The sequence below is a fragment of the Thunnus albacares genome, chromosome 3 (genome assembly GCF_914725855.1).
Source record: "Thunnus albacares chromosome 3, fThuAlb1.1, whole genome shotgun sequence".
Lineage (NCBI taxonomy): Eukaryota > Metazoa > Chordata > Actinopteri > Scombriformes > Scombridae > Thunnus > Thunnus albacares.
This window is the reverse complement of record NC_058108.1, coordinates 35,946,964-35,968,831: the sequence shown is the minus strand read 5'-3', so window position 1 is coordinate 35,968,831 and position 21,868 is coordinate 35,946,964. Positions and strand designations below refer to the sequence as shown.

Sequence of the window (21,868 nt, the reverse complement as noted above, 5' to 3'; positions counted from 1 at the left end):
CAAGTCCCAGAGAGCATCGCCGTGGGAAACATCCAATCAGAAAAGGTTGAATTCTGTTGCTAAGCAGCTGATAATAGGATGAAGTGAAAGTTTGAGGTTTACAGCAAATATTTTGTTCCTGAATACAGCAGAACTTTCTCTATAGCAAAGGTCACTTAGGTTCATGGGTGTTGTCGTCTGGGTGTTGCCCTGTCAACATTCTTTAGTGTACATCTGGTCTGAGTCTGTTATGATGGTTTGTACCCAGAGCTGCAACAATTAAGTTGATTAATTGAGTCAGAAAGACAATTTTGATAATTTCAAGCAAAAATGACAAAATGAATGAAAAATGTATTGGTTCCAGCCTGTTAAATATGAGGATTTGCTGCTTTTCTTCTGTTTTATATCAATGTAAATTGAATATATTTGGGTTTTGTTGTTTGGCCAAAAAGGATTTATATATATATTTATATATATATAAAAATAATAGATAATCTAGTAACCCTAATGTATGATCACTAACCAGTTAACTTCTGTTTGCACCTGTTTTCATTGATTGTTTTCTTTTATCTTGTATCTTTTATCATTATTTTATATCGTTTTTATACATCAACAAGCACTTTGAGCTGCAAATTTTTGTATGAAAGGTGCTTTACAAATAAAGTTATTATTATTGTTATTATAACTGTAAATGAGGGTCAGTCCTCAATGATTTTTTTTCGAGTTTAAATAAAGGTTATGGACTCTTTTTGACATTCCATATACTAAACGATTAATTGATGAAAGACAGATTAATGGTAATGAAAATAATCGCTAGTTTGGCTCCATTAATGAAGCATTCATTGATTATTTAGACAACAGTGTGTTTGTCTCTTTTCCTGTTTCAACATGATATTTCTACCGTGCACAAAGCTCCATAAAGAAATGCTTTCCCCCACTTTGGTGAGGAAGAACTTGACCTCAACCCCATCCAACACCTTTTGGCTGAACTGGACTCGACTGCGAGCCAGACCTCATCACCCAACATCAGTGCTGGAACTCATGCTCTTGTGGGCTGAATGGGAGCAAATCCCTGCAGTTTGCAGCCAGGTTCAAACATCTGGTGTAAAACCTGAAACCATGAGAGTGGAGGCTGTTATGGCAGCAGATTGATGCTCATAGTTTTGGAATGAGATGGTCAAAGAATCACATATGGCTGCAATGTTCGGCCGTCCGCATACATTTGGCCATTTCTGAGGCATCGTGCTTCAGTGTTATTCCAGTTCTCTTGATTTTTTTTTTCCATCTCCCAGCAGGACACGCTGTGTTCAGTTTCTCAGTCCCTCGTCCCTCTCTGTGTTTTTATTCCAAGACTGACCTCAGCAGTGAGGTCACCTTAATTAGAGCGTTGGATTGGCTGTTATTCATCTAACCCCTCCCACCTTCGCCAGCGGAGGAGAAATGGTCCGTAGTGGAAATGTGGTGGAAAATAAAGACTCTCTCTCTCTCTCTCTCTCTCTCTCTCTCTCTCTCTCTCTCCAGTGAGCGCTCTTCCAACAGACCACGGCTAATAAAATTTTGTACAAACAGTTCTTAAAAAGCACAGCGACGGAGGAGGCAGGCAGCACGACCCGACTGTTTAGTGTAGTGTTTTTTTTTTCTTAATCTCGCATGTGAGGAGCAGAGAGGGAGTCGTGATGTTGTGCAACCAAGAATGAGCTGAATGAGGGCTGGAGGATTGTGTGTGTGTGTGTGTGTGGGGGGGGGGGTACTATTTTTAGTGAACTTTTCTCTCTGCATGTTTATTAAGGTGCGTTTTGCATATTAAATGAAACATGACGACAGATTAAAGAGGAGTGTGACAGAGAAGGCAGGTTTAGTAGATACTGGTGTAATCTCTGGTTTTGATATGTGTAATATAAATAAACTTTATTATTGTTATTATTATTATTATTATAGAGGAGTAGTTGTTGTAAATGTTAAATCAATGTAATATCATAGAATACAGACAGACAGGCCTGCAGCAGAATATTTGAGTTTTTCTGTATTTATACAAACTTGAACATAAAGCTGCAGCTGCTTTGAATGTGTTTCTATCATAAAGACGAACGCATTGCTCAGAGGAGCTCTTAAAATCAGAGAGGACATCATATCGTTTCAATAATTCATGACCTTTTCTCTGGTTGTAAATGATACTCGTGCCTCTAAAAGTCACTGCAGGTACATTTCCATCAACGTGTGTTTTATATGTCACATTTACACATTAAAAAAAATGTAAAAAAATACCAGAAATTTTGATGAAAAAACAAAGCGACGGTATCGCAAAAATGTTGGCTGAGGTAAAAAAGCTGTCAAACCAAAAAAGAAAAAGAGAAGATAATAATAATAAAGTTTATTTATATTGCACTTAGTAGAATAAAATACCAACTACGAAAACACTAAAACCAAATACACAACCATGAATAAGTCAGTAAATAAAGGTAATAAGAAGGCGTTCTGATGCAAGTCTGAGATTCTCTGCAGAAAGTAGAAGAAAGTAACTCAGAGATGTGATCTGGAGCCATAAAGTGTTTAAAACTAAATAAGTAGGATCTTAAAATCAGTTCTAAAACCAACTGGCAGCCAGTTTAAGGACATTAAAAGAGGAATAATATGGTCTTTCTACAATTTGAAGTCTGTGACTTGATGTCATTGCATGAATCTTATCGTGAGGAAATGAAGGCGTGTATGATGGATTTAATATTTTTAAAATTCAAAACAAATTTTGGCAATGTTTGTGAGATGAGAGAAGCAAAGGTTAGATTACTTAGCTGAAATGTATTTTGCAGTTTGAGGCAGGAGAAAATATTTGCAGAGCGGATCAAGAAATTACCGGATTTGTGGTTGCAGATGGTTGCAATTATCTGTTTTGTTGGAATTAAGTTGAAGAAAGTTTGCAGATGCCATCGAAAGATGAAAAGATGCGATAAAAATTTTAAAAATGTCATCTTTTTTTTTTACCAGGATACCTGCTGCTTCCTTCACTGCCGGAGGAAAATATCAGCGTTTCAGGCCTCCAACAGGAAGACCGACAGTTACTGCTGCTCAATTAATCATGTAATCTCGTCACGCTTTTTAGTATTTAGGTATTTGATGGAAACATGCACTGAATAACATTTTATCTTCAAAATTCCAGGCTCAAAACTCATCTTTTTTCTTTGTGTTTTGGTTCCTGCTGGATGTTTGAATAAAGATCCAACTGACTTCAGAACAGCTGGTATCCTTGATTTGTGTGTTTTTATTCATGTGTGGGATGAACTTTGTGTCTTTTGTTTTTCAACCTGTTAAGCGTGCAGAGACGACTCAGTGATGAATGGAAACAGAGATCAGGAATATGAGAATCTTTAAGGACGTTATCGACTGTTTTTGAGCTTTTTTTGTCACTTGTTTATCGTGTTTCTGCCCGTCCGACCTCGCAGCAGCTTCTCTTATTTACAGAAACGAAGCTTTGACTCAGTCGTCCTCAACCGCCCTGTTTTCTCTCTCCTCTCTTTCCGTCACCCACAAACTTCCTCCTCCTCTCTTTCAGTCCACAGGTTGTTGTGAAGCCGAGTTGTCACAAACCATTAGCAGGTTGGGTTTGGACTTCTTTTTCCTCAGAGAGCTAAAGGAGCGAGAGAGTGCGGGTGGAGGGGCGGGGTGTAAATCAGCCTCAGGGAGCTCGCGGTTCAGCCTAATGAGGCTGAGAGCTTGTTTATGGAGTTACGCATCATTTTTATGATTATTTCCACCTTTTCAGGCTCCGCTGCTCGGCAGAATTCTGCCTCTGTTCAGGCGGAGCGAGGCCCTCGTCCACCGCTGACTCTGAGCAGGACGGGCTGGGCCTGGAGCTCCCTGCTGCAGGCTGCCGGGGTCTGTCGCCCTAACCTTGGCCCGGCGCTGTTAAAAACACTGAGGAGAAAATGAGCCTCATTAAACAGGCAGAGAAAGTGCAGTAAAAAAAAAAACCGGCGGCTTTTAGTGGTTTTTAGTTGAAATGCTGCATTATGTGCCACAATCCAAAACCGGCAGGGGGATGGTGGTGAGGCACCGAGAGGGTTACAGAGCAGGGGCAGGCTGCAGGTCACCCGTTTGAAAAATCTGCAGGGAAAGTACACGAGTCAAGTCATGTGTTTGTTAGGCGCCTTTAATGGGCAGAAAAGTGCTGAGAGGCCTCGCAAAAAACACAAATAAAATGTGCGAATGTTAGCTAGCTAGCTAGCTAGCTGCGTGGTGTGTAACCAGCATTCTGAAACCACAGAGAAACGTCCTCCCACCAGGTTTTTATTCTCACGATCAACCTCCGTCCAACAAGTCGTCCAAATCAAACAACAAGATACGTCGTTGGTCCATGACGTCCAGAACGACACGTAGATCTGACGCCGCCTAATCAACTGTCGTCTCTTATGATGTGATGTTATGTGAGTCTTGAGTACAACCTAAAAACATTATTTGTTCTTGGGATTCATTTGTCTGTGATTAGTGCTTCTGTTCCTGCCTTCATCTTGTTGATCGGTTGATGGTTTGTTCCTGGATAGATAGACTATATCTGTCTCTGACATATGACATATGTGACATATGTAAATATGTTGTAGTTTAAGGTTTGGTTAGATATAGAAACATAAAAAAACACTTGGTTAGTTTTAGGGAAACACTGTCTGCACTCAATTTATAATCTGGTGCAACTTTGTGTTTCTGTGTCTTTATCTGCTCAGCTGTCAATCAAACACAGACACTGAGAGGCTAAAGAAGCATCTCTGATATTACCCCAAAAAACTGATACCAACATATCGATGGCCAAAGCGCAAAACCTCCTCTCTGCAGAACTTTCTGATTGGTGGATTTCACTTTGGATGATGAAAACGAGGAAGGCTGCTCATATTCAGTCTGTCTGCAGGATTAATCCCGCCCTTCAGTGTGGCAGAAAAGTCACACAACAAAACAAAAACACAACACAGAGTCCCTGAGTGTATAGAGACGCTACAGCACGAATCACTGAACATTCATTTCCAGCGGACGAGGAAGCAAATACACTGAATTTAAGGAATTCTGACTCTAGTATACTACAATGTAGTAACTATTACATTTACTACGTCTTTATACCTGAAAACAAACTTCATTTTATTTTTAATTTAATTTTAATTATTAACTTAATTTAAAGCATCGTTTTGTTGAACCTCTTCCAACTTGCACCAAGTGCAAAATCTCCTATCTGCACTTTGTGAGGCATTAATATCTATAACACATTATATAATAATATAGTCCAAAAACAGTGTATCATGTGTTGGGTATCTTTAACAAATAGCATTCTGCAAGAAAACAAGTTTTTTTTTTTAGTTTTCTCAAAAAAGTGCATTTTTCAGATCGGAGGTTTTGCTGAAAGTCACGTTGATTCTTGACTTCAACACTGTGTGATTTCAGTTCTGATGTCGACAGTAGACGTTTCCAAATGTTTTATGACAGGAATGAGATTTTTCTTTCTTTGATGTGAATATTTTGAAGAAGACAAGACAAGTATCATAATCAAAAGAGCACCTGAAACTTATTATATTACTTATTTTAATTTGTTTCCTTTGTTCTTCTGGTGTTTTTGCTTGCTGCTCTTTTTTTAATTAAAGATCCCCGTCCAGACAAGTTCTCTGCTTTGAATGATGATTTATGTCTGATATAGTTTTCCCATTAAAAAGTTCAATGAACTCGTTTGAAAATTACCATCTCCTTCTTCTTTATGTTAAAAAATTCACTGTAAACTTCAACCTCAGTGTTCAAGTTTCCACATCACACTTGTGTCAGTTGAATATTGAACCACGATTGGCTCCAAACTAGTCGTGATGTCACAAATCCTGCTCATAGGTTCACGTGTTAAACTGAGATTTAAGTTGAACTCAGAGAAACTTTCCTCAACAAACTGCACAGAGAAGAAGAACAAACATCCAACTGAAGGAACAAGAAGAAGAAACAGGTTTTTTTGAGCAGGAGGAGGACTTTGACTACAACACACTGATATTAGCTTCCCTCCTTCACTCTTTTCACATATTCTCTTTATCGATAGTCTTTCGTAGCCAAGCGTAAATACGCTCTGGGAATATTTTTTTTCTTTCATTTCTCGAGTTTCCACTCCAGAAATTGAAGAACAAATTGTGCATGAAAACATGTGGATGGAAACATACTTTGTGAGCGTCTGTGCACATGCAGGTTTGTTTGTTTAACTGTATTTTCTGTGCATTTACTGTACATCTGTTTAAAATATGAATGTATGTGTATATATACTGTATATATTTATATGTATGAACTCTGTTAATGGCTGTTTCAGCAGTGTGTGTGTGTGTGTGTGTGTGTGTGTGTGTGTGTGTGTGCTCTGGGACATAAAGCTCTCTTTCTTCCAGCTCTGCTTGGCGTTCACGTCGTCTGTCGGCCTTCATCACTCTCTCACTCCCTCTTTTCCCCTCTACCGTCTCCCTTTATTTTCAAACTCACATCAAGTCCAACATGTTGGAAAACCTCCACCATCCCGAATACACACACACACACACACACACACACACACATTTACAGAGTTCATATAAATTTGTAAAACACACAGAAAATACACAAACTTGCACAAGACGCAGACTTATATGAACTACTGTAGACACACTGAGGAAATACTCCGACATCTGGTAACAGACGTAGAGAAGAGAAGCTCCGGCGGTAAACTCACCTTGTTCGCTGCTGTTGTCGCCGCTGTGAGACGTGTGTCCGCCACTGGACAGTCCCGGCGTCCCAGACGACCGAATCGATGCTGCGTCGTCGTGATCTCTGCTCCACGAAATCTGCAGAGGGGAAGAGACAGAAGAAGAACAGCTGATGAGGTTAATGAATGAATACTGGGGAACAGTTTGCTGGATGCTGATCTCTATCTGTCTTTTTGCAGGCATGAATAAAGTCCTTCATCCTCTTATTTCATCTCATACACCCAGTTCACGTCACATCCAACCTTGCCTCTATTTGGGGGAAAGACAGCAGCTTATTTCACGCTCAAACCTTTCGTCTTTCAGGTACTTTACAGGTCGCAAAAGAGCAGATATCGAGTGTCTACAGACGTGACATGTTACGATCTTGTTTAGGGGTAATTATTTACCATCATCTTCAGATAATAAACTGTCAGAACAAAAGAAAACTAAAAATACACTGAATGTTTCACAATCCAGCACGTTATGATGCAACGTGGTAATGTAGATGCAAGGTGTTTCTTCGACAGAGAAGTCAGAGAATTGTGAAAAATGTGTCAATGAGTTCAAGGTTACGTCTTTAAATGTCTCATTAGTATAGCAACAGCTGGCTAAGTTGCTTAGATAGCAGCCTTGTTGGCTGTTTAACCTAAAAATGTATTTCTGTGACCACAGTTCTAACTTATTTTTCCAGTGGCTCTCCATTATCTTTGGAGATCTACAACCGACCAACCTGCTTATCATTCATTCTGAAAATGAAGCCAAACTTTTGTCAAACTTTGGGATCATGTCTTATTGCATGAAGGAGCTTTGGGGGCTTGTAGCAAGATGTGTACAGAGCTGGCTGTGAGCTCATTTTACTCTGTAGTAAAGCATCTTTTCTTCAAATACAAGAGAGACCCAGAGTGGAACTCCCCTTTAACATTATTAACTTCATAAAAGTAATTGGATAAAGCTATTTACATGCTTAATGCATATAAATGCTTAAAATGTTCTCATTGACATGGCATCCTATGTACATGCGACATCTCAACATGGGCCACAATCTTGAGCTGGATGTGAGAGTCCACAAAGTAGATAAGGAACAACTCCTTAATATGTTGAGATGTCACACGTCATTTTGTCCTATTAAGGTTTTTTCTTATCTTCTTTGGGGGTTAGCTGCCGTGGTGAATGATGAAGACATTTGGGGCTGCTCTTCCTCAGGGTCTTGTAGTAAAAAGGGGAGAAGACCAGGCCACCTCAGGGTGCCCCACCAAAACAATGGACTCTCACATCCAGCCCAAGATTGTGGCCCATGTTGAGATGTCGCATGTACATAGGATGCCATGTCAATGAGAACATTTTAAGCATTTATATGCATTAAGCATGTAAATAGCTTTATCCAATTACTTTTATGAGGTTAATAATGTTAAAGGGGAGTTCCACTCTGAGTCTCTCTTGTATTTGAAGAAAAGATGCTTTACTACAGAGTAAAATGAGTTCACAGCCAGCTCTGTACATATCATCAGGCCAGAGATATAGTCCTACACTACTGCACATGCTCCAGCTTCCGGCTTTACACCAGGACTCATTAGTTATGCCTCAATCTGGTAAATAAGTTTAATGTTGCTTTGCAGCGGAATTTCCCTTTAAGGCTAATAGTCACATGTAGCACTTCCCTGTATGTAGTGTGGTCATTGCTAGAAAGCATCTCTCTCTATCTAGAGTCCTAATGCTTCACAGACCACGTAGACTGACCCAAGCCTGGTCAAGGTAAAACTTATTGTAAGTATATGAAAGTAATGTTAATAAAGGTAACTTGCTGCATGCAGCTGACTGGTGTCGTGGTCTCAGGTCTGCAGGCTGTTTGGTTAATTCAACTTTCTGCTTCCTCCCAAGATGGGACTGACTCCAACATCATCCTCTTCTTTTTAGATATTGTCCCTCCAGGATCCCTTTTGGATCAGGACACATCCTAGTCCTGCCCGCCCCACCTTCACAATCTGTTGCCTCTTCTTCAAACAAACTCAATTATGACTCTTTATATTATGAATTTTTGATCCGTGGAGGTTTTGTAAAACTTTCCTTGGAGAAAAGGGATTTAAAAATAACTGTGACGTCATCACAATATAAAGTCCATGGGGGCTGAGCGGGAACTCAAGGGTGTGAGTAGTGTGGAAGTAAACCTGTAAGCTAAAAACTGTTTTTGGCGCCAGCTGAGCAATTCTTACTGGACTGAATGGGCGTCATTTTCGGTCCGGTATCCAGCTCTTATAATACATCCATGCTCTGATCCAAGCAGTGACACTGCTTGAGAAGGGTCTTTCTGCACGAACACGCCCACTTTACCACACAACACACCCCCCCAACCCCTAACCATCTCACTGCTTACGCCTAAACCTGACTAAATGGGTCATGTAGTAAAGCGGGTGAGTCGTGTAGAAAGTGCAGCTAGAACTTGGTTTTCTTTTTCTTCTTCTGCTTAGTTTAACAGTGGTTGTCATCCATAGATGTTGCATTACCACCATTTACTGGATAGCGCTTGGTCTTCCCTGCATCTGTGGATTTTTTGTGACTCACACGGCGCCATACAACAAGGACTGTGAATGTTAGTAAGCCATGCAAATGGGGATGTTTGAGTAAAAATATGACTATGTATTTGAACAAAAATTTGTGTTTCTTTACAAATGATGATATACGAGTTGTAAATGAGAGGTGTATTTATGAATGTTGACGCATATTTTCAAGCCAGTTTACATTTATTCAAATGATGGGTTGCAGATACAAATCACTCTGCATTTATTTGCACTTTTTGTTTTACGTAATTTGACATTTGTTTGTGAATACTAATGAGACAGTTGTAATCCCACAGTTTCTGACATGTAAACAGCGTTCACATCAACTTCCAAGTCACAATTACAACTGGGAAAAGCTCCAATATATCTGAGTCGAGACTTAATAATAAGAACGTTCCTGAAAACCAAACAAACACTGATGCCTCATGTCAACCAAAGCCTGTTGTTCAATGTCATTAAACCCAAATTTAAGGGATATAATGTTATTTTGCCAATGCACATTGTTTTAAACCCCTATACAACCAACTCAGTTATCATGCAACCTTCCTGAGTTGTCAGATGACACTTGCAGGTTCTTAACTTGAGTGAACGCAGCATTACTGTCACCAAAGTGCTGCCCATTTATCTATTTATAGTCAAGAAAACAAACCTACAGTATTATATTTTCTAAATCAAATGAGTTCTCTTAACATAATGAAACAATATTATGCAAATCATAGTTTAAAATCCTAACAGCGCCACCTGCAGAAGTTTGATTGACAGGTGATCAGTGCAGAAACACTATAAGTGTTCAGTGACAAAGACTGACACTAAAAAAACAAGAAGGACCGGGAGGATTACTGGCATATCACCCGACCAAAGGAGGTACTTGAAATGCAACCAGAGCTTTCAGGCTGTTGGTCATCCGACACTAAGCCGCTCCAGTTCACACTTGTTGGTGTTTAAAGGGTTAAAGGCCTGACAAGTGGCTGCTGAGAGCTTCGCTGCAAGGCTGATTTAAAACCAGCTCGGCTGGCTCCGAAAACAGAGACAACCTGACTTTTCACCTCTTTTATTTCTGCTTCTCTGGGAAAAGACAAGTCTCCATGAGTCCAAGAGAGGAAAAAAAAAAAGATAAGTGCATGTGAGTGTTTGATCTGTGTTCAGACAGATAAACCCACAACAGCTCAAACTGACTCATTTCCAGCAACAGATGTGACTCCTGCAGCTGGATGATTAAATCTATCTGCTCATATTAAGTATTGCCAGATAGAAAGGACAAAAAGTAGCCCAGTGAAAGCACAAAACCCTCCGAGTCGTAATAAAGGTTTTTACATATATCGATCCTATCGGCTCCAGTATTCTCTCGCTCACCACAGTGACAATACTATTTTAGGTAATGTTGCATTTAACATTAAAAGTTTTCACTCATGAACAGATGTTACAGGTGTTTTATCACAGAACTCTGGCAGAATAATAACTGGAACAGGAAAAACTGAGTTTTAATACACTGAAATGAGATTTGCGTTGGATGGTCATCGGTTATCAGTCATTGTGTGTCAAGCTGATGTGTTCATGTCTGTGATGGATGGTTGAGATGAAAAGATTCCCATTGTTAACAACTGGCAAGTGTTCACATCATCAATACATTTGGGTTTAATTACATTGAAAGTCAGTCTTTGGTGGATGTGAGGTGTCCATGTTTGGACACTTCCATGTTGTTAAGCGCCAAGACGGATATATCAGAGCTTTCAGAAAAAAATTCCCAGTCGTAATTGCAACCTGGATGTTGACGTGAACGCTATAAACAAATCAGAAAATTATAATTACAATAACTCTGATATGACCTGAACGCAGCATCAGCCTACTTCAATCTCAATCTACTCAGATGAGAGGAGGGGATGATTTATTGTAATATTGCTTAACTTTCGTTGGTGGAAATGGTACAAATGTAGCCCAAATTATCACAACATGCCCAAAACTACTAGTTTTCAGTGGTTGATCATACCTGATTGATTGATTTACAAACTAAAATAGGAATAAAGCAATTAATTCAATTTATATAACATTACCCTCCAAATCACAAATGTTCTCCCTGCTCCCTGTTGATAATATGAAAATAAATTGATGTGAAGTTAACTACTAAACTAAAGTGAGTCATTTTCTACTACAGCACACATATCCGCTCTGTAAATCACTTGCCTTGTGTTTTCCTTTGAGAAAAAAATCGAACTGTTTCCATAAAACAAATCAAATCTTTGCATGACGCGATGACGTGTCGTTCTATCGCAGTCAGAGCAGGTGGTCACACTGAGCCTGATTGCATCCTGCTACTCAAGAGCACACAAGAGCCACAGATTCTGAACAACAACCCACATTAGCTTTCCTGCTAAAGTCTCCTTCTTATCTAACTTACAAACATGAACACATCTTGTCCTGCAACTTAGCTTGTTGAAAGAGCCACCAAGGTCAGTTAACAGGCTAGATAGCTAATTAGCTGCTCAGCTGCAGCACATTTAACAGCTTAAAAACATTGATGCTAGATGGTGTGGTACTTACTCTTCTGCACCACTACTAACAGCACAATGTCTATCCTCGGTTTGTTAGCAACAGTTGTCTACATTGTGTCTTGGTGCCTGCCTTGATGTTCTTAATATCAGTTAGCCAAGTTGAATTTATTACTGGGAAACTCTTTTCTGACTTGCTGCTTAAAGGACGGGGTCACAATTCTTCAAATCTGTCTTAACAGTGAAACATGTTTTTCTTGCTGTAATCATTCCTCCTGTTCATACTGACCATTAGAAGATCCCTTCATAATGCACTTACAATGGAAGTGATGGGGGACAAAATCCACAGTCCTCCTTCTGTGCAAAAATGTATTTAAAAGTTTATCTGAAGCTAATATGAAGCTTCAGCGTCTAAATGAGTCAAATCAAGTAGATATCTTGATTTGACTCAACATTTGACCCACAAACACTGAAGTGAATTTATATCTTGCAGAGCAGCTCTGTACACCTGTATCATCTAAACATGACATGACACTGTAGGAATATAGTTCAGCGTATATATATATATATATATATATATACATATATCAGGCATCAGCGAGCTCACCTGATCCATGTTCCCTGATGACCTGATGAAGTCCTCGCTGTCCGATTTGTTTCCGTCTCTGTCGTCTATGACAAGATCGATCGGCATTTTCCCTTTCAGACAGCTGATGTATCGATGACAGAAGTTATCACAAAGCTCATGAACCTGAAATTAAAAAAAAACATACATATACATTTTTTAAAAAACAAATAATAGGCCTATTATTCAAATATTTCTACACTTGGGTCTTTGCAGTAGTATTAACATAGAACAACCATGTCATGAAAATATTAACATAATTTGATCAAATATATTAAATAATCCACAATATAAACCCCTACAGGAATATAATTGATATTATAGGAATAATACAGGACTACAGTGGTTTTAAATCAGGATTAAGACTGGAATAGCAGCACAGTGAACGTCTTTCCTCTAATCTCATTACATTAGATTAAACAGCAGGTGATGGTTAAATTAGTCTGATAAACAAAAAGGTCACTGATCCAAATTTAGTTATCTGACCTTCTCCAGCTCCAGGAGGTGGAAACGTAACACTTGTATCGCCTGGATCATCTGCAAAAAAAAATAAAGAATAAAAAATAACGTACAAGCGAGAAAAAAACATGATTAGTCTCATAATTTCAACAACACTTTCAATTTATAATCACATTTAAAATCAAAGCAGTGCACACTTTAGAATAATGACTCACCAAATTATCCAGCTCTGGGTTTGATGAAAATAAAGGCTTCTCTGATCTGATCTAGAAACAAAAACAAAGAAATTCATTAAAAGATTATAGACCGAGACTATAAACAACCAGACAATGCAACTGTGTGTTCAGACAGGATGAAAAGTGAATTTTTAGAAGCAGAACAATTGCACACAAACTCAATGAAAGACAGGATTAGATGTAAAGTCGCCCTCGGACGTGTTCGGACAAGTTGAAAATGTTTCAACTTCAGAGAAAAATGTGCGTGTGTGTGTCCCGAGGCTTTATGAGTCTGAGATGATTTATGAATCATAAACGTACAGAGATGAGAGGAAAAAAAGTTGAGAGAGACTGGAGGGCAACGACAGAAAGAACCAGAGTTTCTGCTGCTCATCAGAAGCTGAGCTCAACACAAACACAACAACAGACTCGCTCAGTGCGTCTGCTGCTAGCTTACACTGCTCAAATTCACAGTTCCAGAAGTAAAAACCTCATCTTTAATTTTTCCCAGAGACAATGTTTGTGACTCACAGTTTGAGTTCTTCTATGGTTTGGATCAACATGGAACTCTCTCGCTTTAATCACCAAGACAAAGAGCAAAACCTCCCATCTGAAAAATGCACTTTTTTGAGAAAACTAAAAAAAACTTGTTTTCTTGCAGAATGCTATTTGTTAAGGATACCCAACACATAATACACTGTTTTTGGACTATATTATTATATTATGTGTTATGGGTATTAATGCCTTGAAAAGTGCAGATAGGAGATTTTGCACTTGGTGCAAGTTGGAAGAGGTTCTACAAAACGATGCTCTAAATTAAGTTAATAATTAAAATTAAATTAAAAATAAAATGAAGTTTGTTTTCAGGTATAAAGATGTAGTAAATGTAATAGTTACTACATTGTAGTATACTAGAGTCAGAATTCCTTAAATTCAGTGTATTTGCTTCGTCGTCCGCTGGAAATAAATGTTCAGTGATTGTGTAACTCACTTGTGCTGCAGCCTCTCTACACACTCAGGGACTCTACGTTGTGTTTTTGTTTTGTTGTGTGACTTTTCTGCCACAACGAAGGGCGGGATTAATCTTGCAGACAGACTGAATATGAGCAGCCTTCCTTGTTCTCATCATCCAAATTGAAATCTGCCAATCAGAACATTCTGCAGATCGGAGGTTTTGCGTTTTGGCCATCGATATGAACAACTGTGTTAGAAAATATCTGGTTTCTTTTAGTAAAAAGTCAAAGGTACAAGTAAAAAACAATTTCAAGGTAGAAGTTCACTACTCTCAAGGTCCATTTCAGCAAGAAACAGCCAATCACTGGACTTAAAATGTGGTCCTGTGCGTCCTGAAACTAAATACGACGTTGAGAAAACTGATTTCACAATCTACAGAATGAATCAGTTTATTTTTAATTTCTGGGTCACTTTTGTGTGAATTCAGCAACTACGGCACCACGCTACGATTCACTCCTGTGGCTGCTTCTCCTACATAGCAGCGGCAGCCGAGGCTCATGGGTATTGTAGTGTTCTTTGCTCTCCGCCAAAATAACGGACAAAACGTGATTTCTCAGAAACGAGTTTAAAATTCATGAAACCTATAAAATTGTTACATCATCCAGGAGACTCCTGAGTTTCTATGTTCAGCATCATTGAGGATATTGTTTAAAAAACATTTAAATTAATATACAGAATGAGGAAAAACACTTGACATATTTGTCAGTTTGCTAAGCGCCACCTCCTACAGTTACTGTTTGTATCAGGCTTTCTGTACATATACAGTTTCCAATGATAACAATGGCTGATTTTACTATTAAAATTCTTAAATAATATGTATTTCAGACAGAGTTAAACATGAGCAGCTTCTCATTTTTTAGCTGAGTGACCGTTGGAGTTGCTGATAATTCTCAGGAGTATTTTTACTAAAGATAACAATCTTCTTCCACCACTGACTAATACAAACACAACGCACGGGGGGGGGTCAGCAGGAGCCCCACGGCCCCACTAAGAGGTTTAATGCGGCCCTGGCTCAGACTTCATCTTCAGCTCTGTTATGATCCTGCAGATCTGTTCTGTATTAACGCTGACGAAGGGGATGAAATGCGGGGTCGCTGTACCTGTTTGGAGAAGACGGCGATGTCCTCGTTGAAGGAGTCCGAGGAGCAGACGTCTCCTCCGGCCACCCCGCTCTCTCTGGGCGTGCAGGTCGCCAATTCACATTTTTCAAAAATCAGTGCGAGCAGAGGGAATAATGGATGTCTGCAGGAGAGAGAGAGAGAGAGAGAGAGAGAGAGAGAGAGAGAGAGAGAGAGAGAGGAGCTCAGACTGCAACAAGCAACAAGTAAAGCAACTGTAGCTGCCAACTGTGCAGACTGGATCCTGCTGCTCTGACAGGCTAATAGATAGCTACTGTTACTATTTACTGCTGTTAATGTTTCTCATTTTTAAAGGTTGTCGCAGGATTGAAGGTTAAAGAAAGTTAAATTCATGTTTTGTTTTGTTTTTTTTTTTAAAAAAAGGGAAGAACATTCAATTAGATTGTTAGAACAGGAGCAGACTACAGAGGTAAGAAATTAATGTAAAGAAAGACAAAGAAAAAAAATGTGAAAGAAACTATAAAGTGTACAAAAAGTACAGATAATTAATTAATTAATTAATTAATTTTTTTTGCATGTCTACATTTATTTACATTTACTGGAGAAAAACTGAGACGTTTGAGCAGCTGATGGTGGAAAAATACATTTTACTCTACATGCAGTATTTCCATTTTATTCCACTTCACTACATTTCGGAGGGAAATATTCTACTTTTTTTACTCCACTAAATTAATTTAACAGCTGTATGTTACAAATGATATTGCAGATAATTTTTATAAAAACCAACAGAGCTTAAAAAAATATGAAATTAACTCCACCTGAAACAGCTGTAACATTAACTGCTGCTTATGCAATAAATTCACAATAAAATAATACTTTTGATACTTTTAGTTCATTTTACTGCTTGTGTACTTTTACTTAAGTGACGTTGTGACTGCAGGATTTTCACCTGTAATGTTGTATTCTTACATTTTTGTATTTTTACACTGTTGTATTTTTACATTTTTGTATTTTTACACTGTTGTATTTGTACATTTTTGTATTTTTACACTGTTGTATTTGTACATTTTTGTATTTTTACACTGTTGTATTGTTACATTTTTGTATTTTTACATTCTTATATAGCTGCTGAATACTTTTCCCACCACTGCTGAGCTGTCTGCAGCAGCCTTTTCTGTTTTCTTGTTGACACACAGCCGGCTTCACTTCATCTCGCTAAGACACAGATTGAGTTGTCTCGGCTCGGCTCGGCCTGGAACGGCTTATAGCCCTGAACAGATAAATCAACCACAAACGACAGAAAACCATCCTGACAGAAGTCTGTTGTTGTTTTTCAGTGTCAGTAAACTCATCATACCCATAAATGGCGTCTTTGTCCCTCTTGGCAGCGTCCCCAGCTGTGGCGGACATGCCGCTGTTGCTGCTGCTGCTGCTGCTGGTGGTGTGGGTGGACTGGGTGTACTGGTGTGGAGGGTATGGACCAGTGGCGGCGGCGGCGGCGGCCAGGTGCACGGCCTGCAGGGAGCGGGCGGCAGCAGCAGCAGCGTGGTGGTGGTGGTGGTGGTGATGGTGGTGGTGAGGGTCTCCATACACCCCACCCACCCCCTCCAGCCCATAATGGGCCAGGTCTTCATACTGGAACACAGAGGCAAGACATGTGTGACCTTTGACCTCTGGAGCTGTGTTCAGGGTGTATTACGTCCAGGTATTTAATAGACATCACTTCAAAAACTTTCAAAGCAGCTTACAAACATTTAATAGATGGTTTATAACACACTTTAATGAAGTTATAAACACTTTTAAGGACATTTTTAAGTGTTTATTCTTTTATGAAGATATAATTTATATTATTAAACTAGAGCTGCAACCATTAGTCGATTAACTGATCAGTAGTACATTTACTCAAATACTGTACTTCAGTACAATGTTGAGGTACTTGTACTTGACTTGAGTATTTCCATGTGATGCTACTTTCTACATTTCAGAGGGAAATATTGTACTTTCTACTCCACTACATTTATTTGACAGCTTTAGTTACTTTTCAGATGAAGATTTGACACAATGGATAATATAACAAGCTTTTAAAATACAACACATTGTTAAAGATGAAACCAGTGGTTTCCAACCTTTTTGTCTTTTGACGTCTTACAAAAAGCAGTGTGTAGTCGGGGTCACATTTCACATGTCTATGAGTTGTTAACAGCTCCACCAAATAGTGATTTTTCCCTCTAAACTTCTCACATGCTTTCATTTCAATAAATGTTCAAATGATCCAATATTTCAGCAAAAATCAAAGATTAGAGAAAAAGTCCAAAAACTGAACTTTGTTTTTTCTTCTTTCCTCTCCCATTAATCATCTCACGACCCCTCAGAGTTATCTGCTGACCCTTTGGAGGGGCCCGACCCCTAGGTTGGGAACCACTGGACTAAACTAGCTAACTGTATATAAAGTGGTGTAAACTAGCTCCACCTCCAGCAGCTACAACAGTAACATGCTGCTCTAACACTGATGCTTCACTATTAATAATCTAATGATGTCATATATAATAATATATCAGTCAGAGGGACCAAACCACTACTTTTACTGCAATACTTTAACTACATCAAGCTCATAATACTTATGTGCTTTTACTGTAGTAGGATTTTTCATGCAGGACTTTTACTTGTTTTGAAGTATTTCTAGTAGTTTTACTGCAGTAAAGTTTCTGAGTTCTTCTTCCTTCACTGTTTCCAAACTATGAAATTAATCACCAACTATTTTGATGACTGATTAATTGTTTGGAATCATTTTTTAGAGAGAAAAAAACATCCAAATTATCTGGTTCCAGCTTCTTAAACGTGAATATTTTCTGGTTTCTTTATTACTCTATGACAGTAAACTGAATATCTTTGGTTTGTGGACATCTGAGGACGTCAGCTCGGGCTTCAGGAAACAGCGATCTGCATTTTTCACCATTTTCTGACATTTTACAGACCAAACAACTAATCAATGAATTGAGAAAATATTCTTCATCGATAATGAAAATACTTGCTGGTTACAGCCCTGATTAAAACTGTGTTTTACTATATTGTCATTCAGCATCCGTTTGCAGCCTCCACTTGTATACAAATACATCAACAAACACTTCTTCTATCTGCTAACAACTACATCACAGTGTGTTATAAACCATTTATTAAAGTGATTATAAAAGGTAAATAAGTGTTACAATTAAACTTACAGTAACTTTAAAAGCAGTGAAGTCATAAAAGATTCAAAGAAAGCCAATTAAATGAGTTAAAATCCACAACGATTTCAGAAAAGGAACCACAAAAAGCACTTTTATCCCTAAAATAAGACCCTGACTCTTTGTTAAACAGAGGAACAGGGTTGATGTATTTTCAATGTATATAATATTTTCTGTACGCTTCTATAAAATAGCACGAAATCCAACAGAACCACGTCTCACAAGTGAGCAGAGAGACTAAACACCTCTGAAATAGTGTCAACAAAAACACGATCAGAGGCTACAGGTGTTCCTGTTATTATGTCCACCCCCCCTGCTCTTTCTCTTAATGTTATAAATACTGTGAGGTTTTGGGAAAATAGTGAAGTTTTACACTTTTTAAACACTTAACTGTAAATAAAAAGTATTTAAGAGCCAAATTAATTTTCAGATTAGAAACATGAAAACTAAAAACCTTCCTGATTATTGTTAATTGTTGTTGATGTTATTGAAGCAGAACAATAAGCAAAACAACACAAACACCTTTAAACATAATATAACACAAAAACAACCTTTCAGCTGAATCTAAACAAACATTCATCATAAGTCTCCTTTTATTGGATTACACTGCAAAGGTGTTTCTGTTATTTTGTCCACCCCCCCCCCCCACCCGTATATTCTCCAAAATGTTCAATTAACTTCAGTCTGTAATAAAAACAAATACATAAAAAGACAAACACGTGCTACATTTTCACTAATATTTCCTCATGTACATTTATATCATGTTGCTTATAATTATAAACTGCTTATAGCAGCAGATATCATTTAATTTCTAACGTGATAAAATACATTTTAGGATTTTATAGTAAATTCATAAAATAAAATAAAAGATATTGTTTCCATTGTAAAGTTTCTTTTAAACACTGTTGATGATTTTTTTTGTGTATTTTTGTAATTTTACTTATAAAGAAACGAAAAATTTATCTTAAAATCCTCTTTAAGCTTTTTCCTCTAAAAGAAAAAAAAACAATAAAAAAGATTCAATCTGAGGAAAAAATCGATTATATTTTAAACATGTTTTTTGTTTTGTTTTTATCACAAAAAGACTCGATACATTTATTTAATCTGTAAAGAAAATTAAAAACTTCTTTTTTTAAATAAACCTTGACGCCTCTGCAGGTGAAGTTTGAACAAAACTAAATGATAGTTTTAAATGATTGTTATTGATCATTTTTATGATCGTTTCTTTGTAATAATCGATTAGTTCTGTTGGTTCTTTGTGTTGTTTTATATTTGTTGTGAGTTTAATTTGATCAGAAATCACTTACTTACATATTTACATTATGTTTGAAAGTGTTTTTGAAGTTTCAATCTTTATTTAAAGTGGCGTATATGTAGAGTTGAGTTGAAGCTATAAGTGATCAATAAATACAGTTTAAACTTTGACCTCTAACAAAAAAACAGCCGCCTGTTTGAACACAAATCGATGATATTTTAGTCTCGTGGATGTTTCCGTCTGATTGTTTTGAGCTGCATCAGTTCAGATTTTATCAGCCGTGAACAAACAAACTGTTCAGGAAATAAAAAAGCTTTTTATTCTCCGCCGCTGAAGCACAAACGGCCTCTGACAGTCTGACCCCCCCTTCACCTCCCCCCCCCCCCACACTATCCTCACCCTTCCTCCCCCTCATCTTCCTCCCCCTCATCTTCCTCCCCCTCATCTTCCTCACACCCCCCCGGTGACAAACCGACTGCTGGATATGTGACAAACTGTGTTTATACGAGTTTACAGCCTCGCAGTTACCTCCTCACCTGTGAACAAACACCAGCCATAAACTGGACTTTACTCTGAGATAAACACTTCAACTCATAAAAACACAGAAGAAGATCAAATGTTTTAGTTCATTTTGCACTTTTTTTTTAAAAAAAGAAAAAACAAAACAAAACAAAAAAACCCTCAAGTTTCGTCATAAATCAACATTTTCAAACGGAAAAAGAAAAAAAGTTTCAACGCAAAAAAAATGAACAAAACCAAAAAAAATCTAAAGAGTTTCTGTAAAGTTGCTGCAAGTTTTAATATAATAAAATACTCATTTAGAAAAATGAAACAATAAAAAATGCAATTTTGAGCGTTGTCATAAATTAAATTTCCCCCTTTTTACTTCCCTCCACACTGAGTGTAAAGTGGATAAAAATTATTATTATTATTATTATTATTATTAAAACTCTGACTGACTTTCTTTAACTGTTGCATTAATAATCCATAAAAATGTTTTACAAGTGCAGAAATATTTCGTTTTTATATTTTAAATCTGTCAATAAGAAAAGATGTAAATGTTTGTAAAACGCTTTTAAATAAGAATAAAAACGATGAAAATAAGTTTTGCAGTAATAAAATGCATTATTTTTACGCGCAGGTGAAAGTTCATTACTTCGTAATTAAAAATTAAAATTATAAATGTTAATTATAAGAAATAACGTTAATATCTATTTCCGTTTAAGGGTTAATTTATTTATCTGATTCAACTCGAGTTTAAATCTTGTTTCCTTTCAGATTTCAGTTTGTTAATTTGATGAAAAGTTTCATTGCTTCCGCAGCTCCACAGTTTGTTGGACTTTATTTCTGAGTATCAAACTTGTGCAGCTGAATTCAAACCTAAAAACAAACATCTTCTCTTCTCTGCGCTGAAATAAAAGTTGATTTTTACGCACCCGTTGCGCCATCAGCCCCGTGTCTCCGCCCGGACTCCAGGTGACTCCTGCGGGTCAAAACACACATCCAACTCCCCGGTACCGGAGCGCTAATCACTTAATCCCGTGTGTGTATCCCAAAGCGAGTCCAGCCGCGCAGAGAAACGCACAAACAGTCAGCGAGGCAGCAGGCTCCGCTCCGGCGACAGTCCGCCGACAGCAGCACCAGCCCGGGCAGACGCTGTCCTGCTCCCGGCCTCCAGCTCCAGGCAACCAAACAATCAACCAACCAACCGCTCAGTCAGCAGGCCGAATCCGATCCGCTTACATCCAAACCGGGGGGTTAAAGTGACGCAGACCCGCCCGCTGCGCTCTGAGCCGGGCCGTGCGGCGCTGTCGTCTGCGCGGAGGTGCGTTCAAATCCCCATCGCAGCTCCGGCGGAGCGGCTTCCTCCTCCCTCAGAGCTGGCTTCCCGGGTGTGAGGGGAGGGAGGGAGGGAGAGAGGGAGGAGGAGGGGAGGGAACAGTTTCTTTTCTCACTTAAAGGAGCAGAGACTGTGCGCGTCCCCGCAGTTTTCCACGAGACGTGAGTAGGCGCGTTACCGCGAGGTGTACTGGATGGAGGGAGCTGTGAACGCGCATTAGAGGGACTGTTGAGGGAGGCGAAAAACTAGTTTTGATCATCAGTGTATTCACAGTAGTTATGGAGAGTTTACTGTTTAAGGAACCAAATCTGTAGATACAACAGTGTTTAAACAGAACTGAAATGAAAATGATTCAAATTAAAATGAGGTTAAATCTAAGCAGCGTTGGATCATCATCAGGTTACAGTAGATTACGGACATGAGGCTT

At 38.4% G+C, this 21,868-nt stretch overlaps 1 protein-coding gene across 1 annotated transcript in view; it reads right to left on the bottom strand.

The window, feature by feature from the left end:
* Positions 1-21,508, bottom strand: part of meis1a (Meis homeobox 1 a) — a 64,131-nt gene extending 42,623 nt beyond the window's left edge. The window contains exons 1-7 of the mRNA XM_044342846.1: positions 21,038-21,508; positions 16,480-16,757; positions 15,144-15,285; positions 13,030-13,080; positions 12,842-12,892; positions 12,338-12,481; positions 6,677-6,788 (exon numbers count right to left, since the gene is read on the bottom strand). Of these exons, the coding sequence (XP_044198781.1) occupies positions 6,677-6,788; positions 12,338-12,481; positions 12,842-12,892; positions 13,030-13,080; positions 15,144-15,285; positions 16,480-16,757; positions 21,038-21,049 (790 nt within the window). The 5' untranslated portion in view covers positions 21,050-21,508. The remainder of the gene's footprint in view (positions 1-6,676; positions 6,789-12,337; positions 12,482-12,841; positions 12,893-13,029; positions 13,081-15,143; positions 15,286-16,479; positions 16,758-21,037) is intronic.
* Between the last annotated feature and the right edge of the window lie 360 nt (positions 21,509-21,868).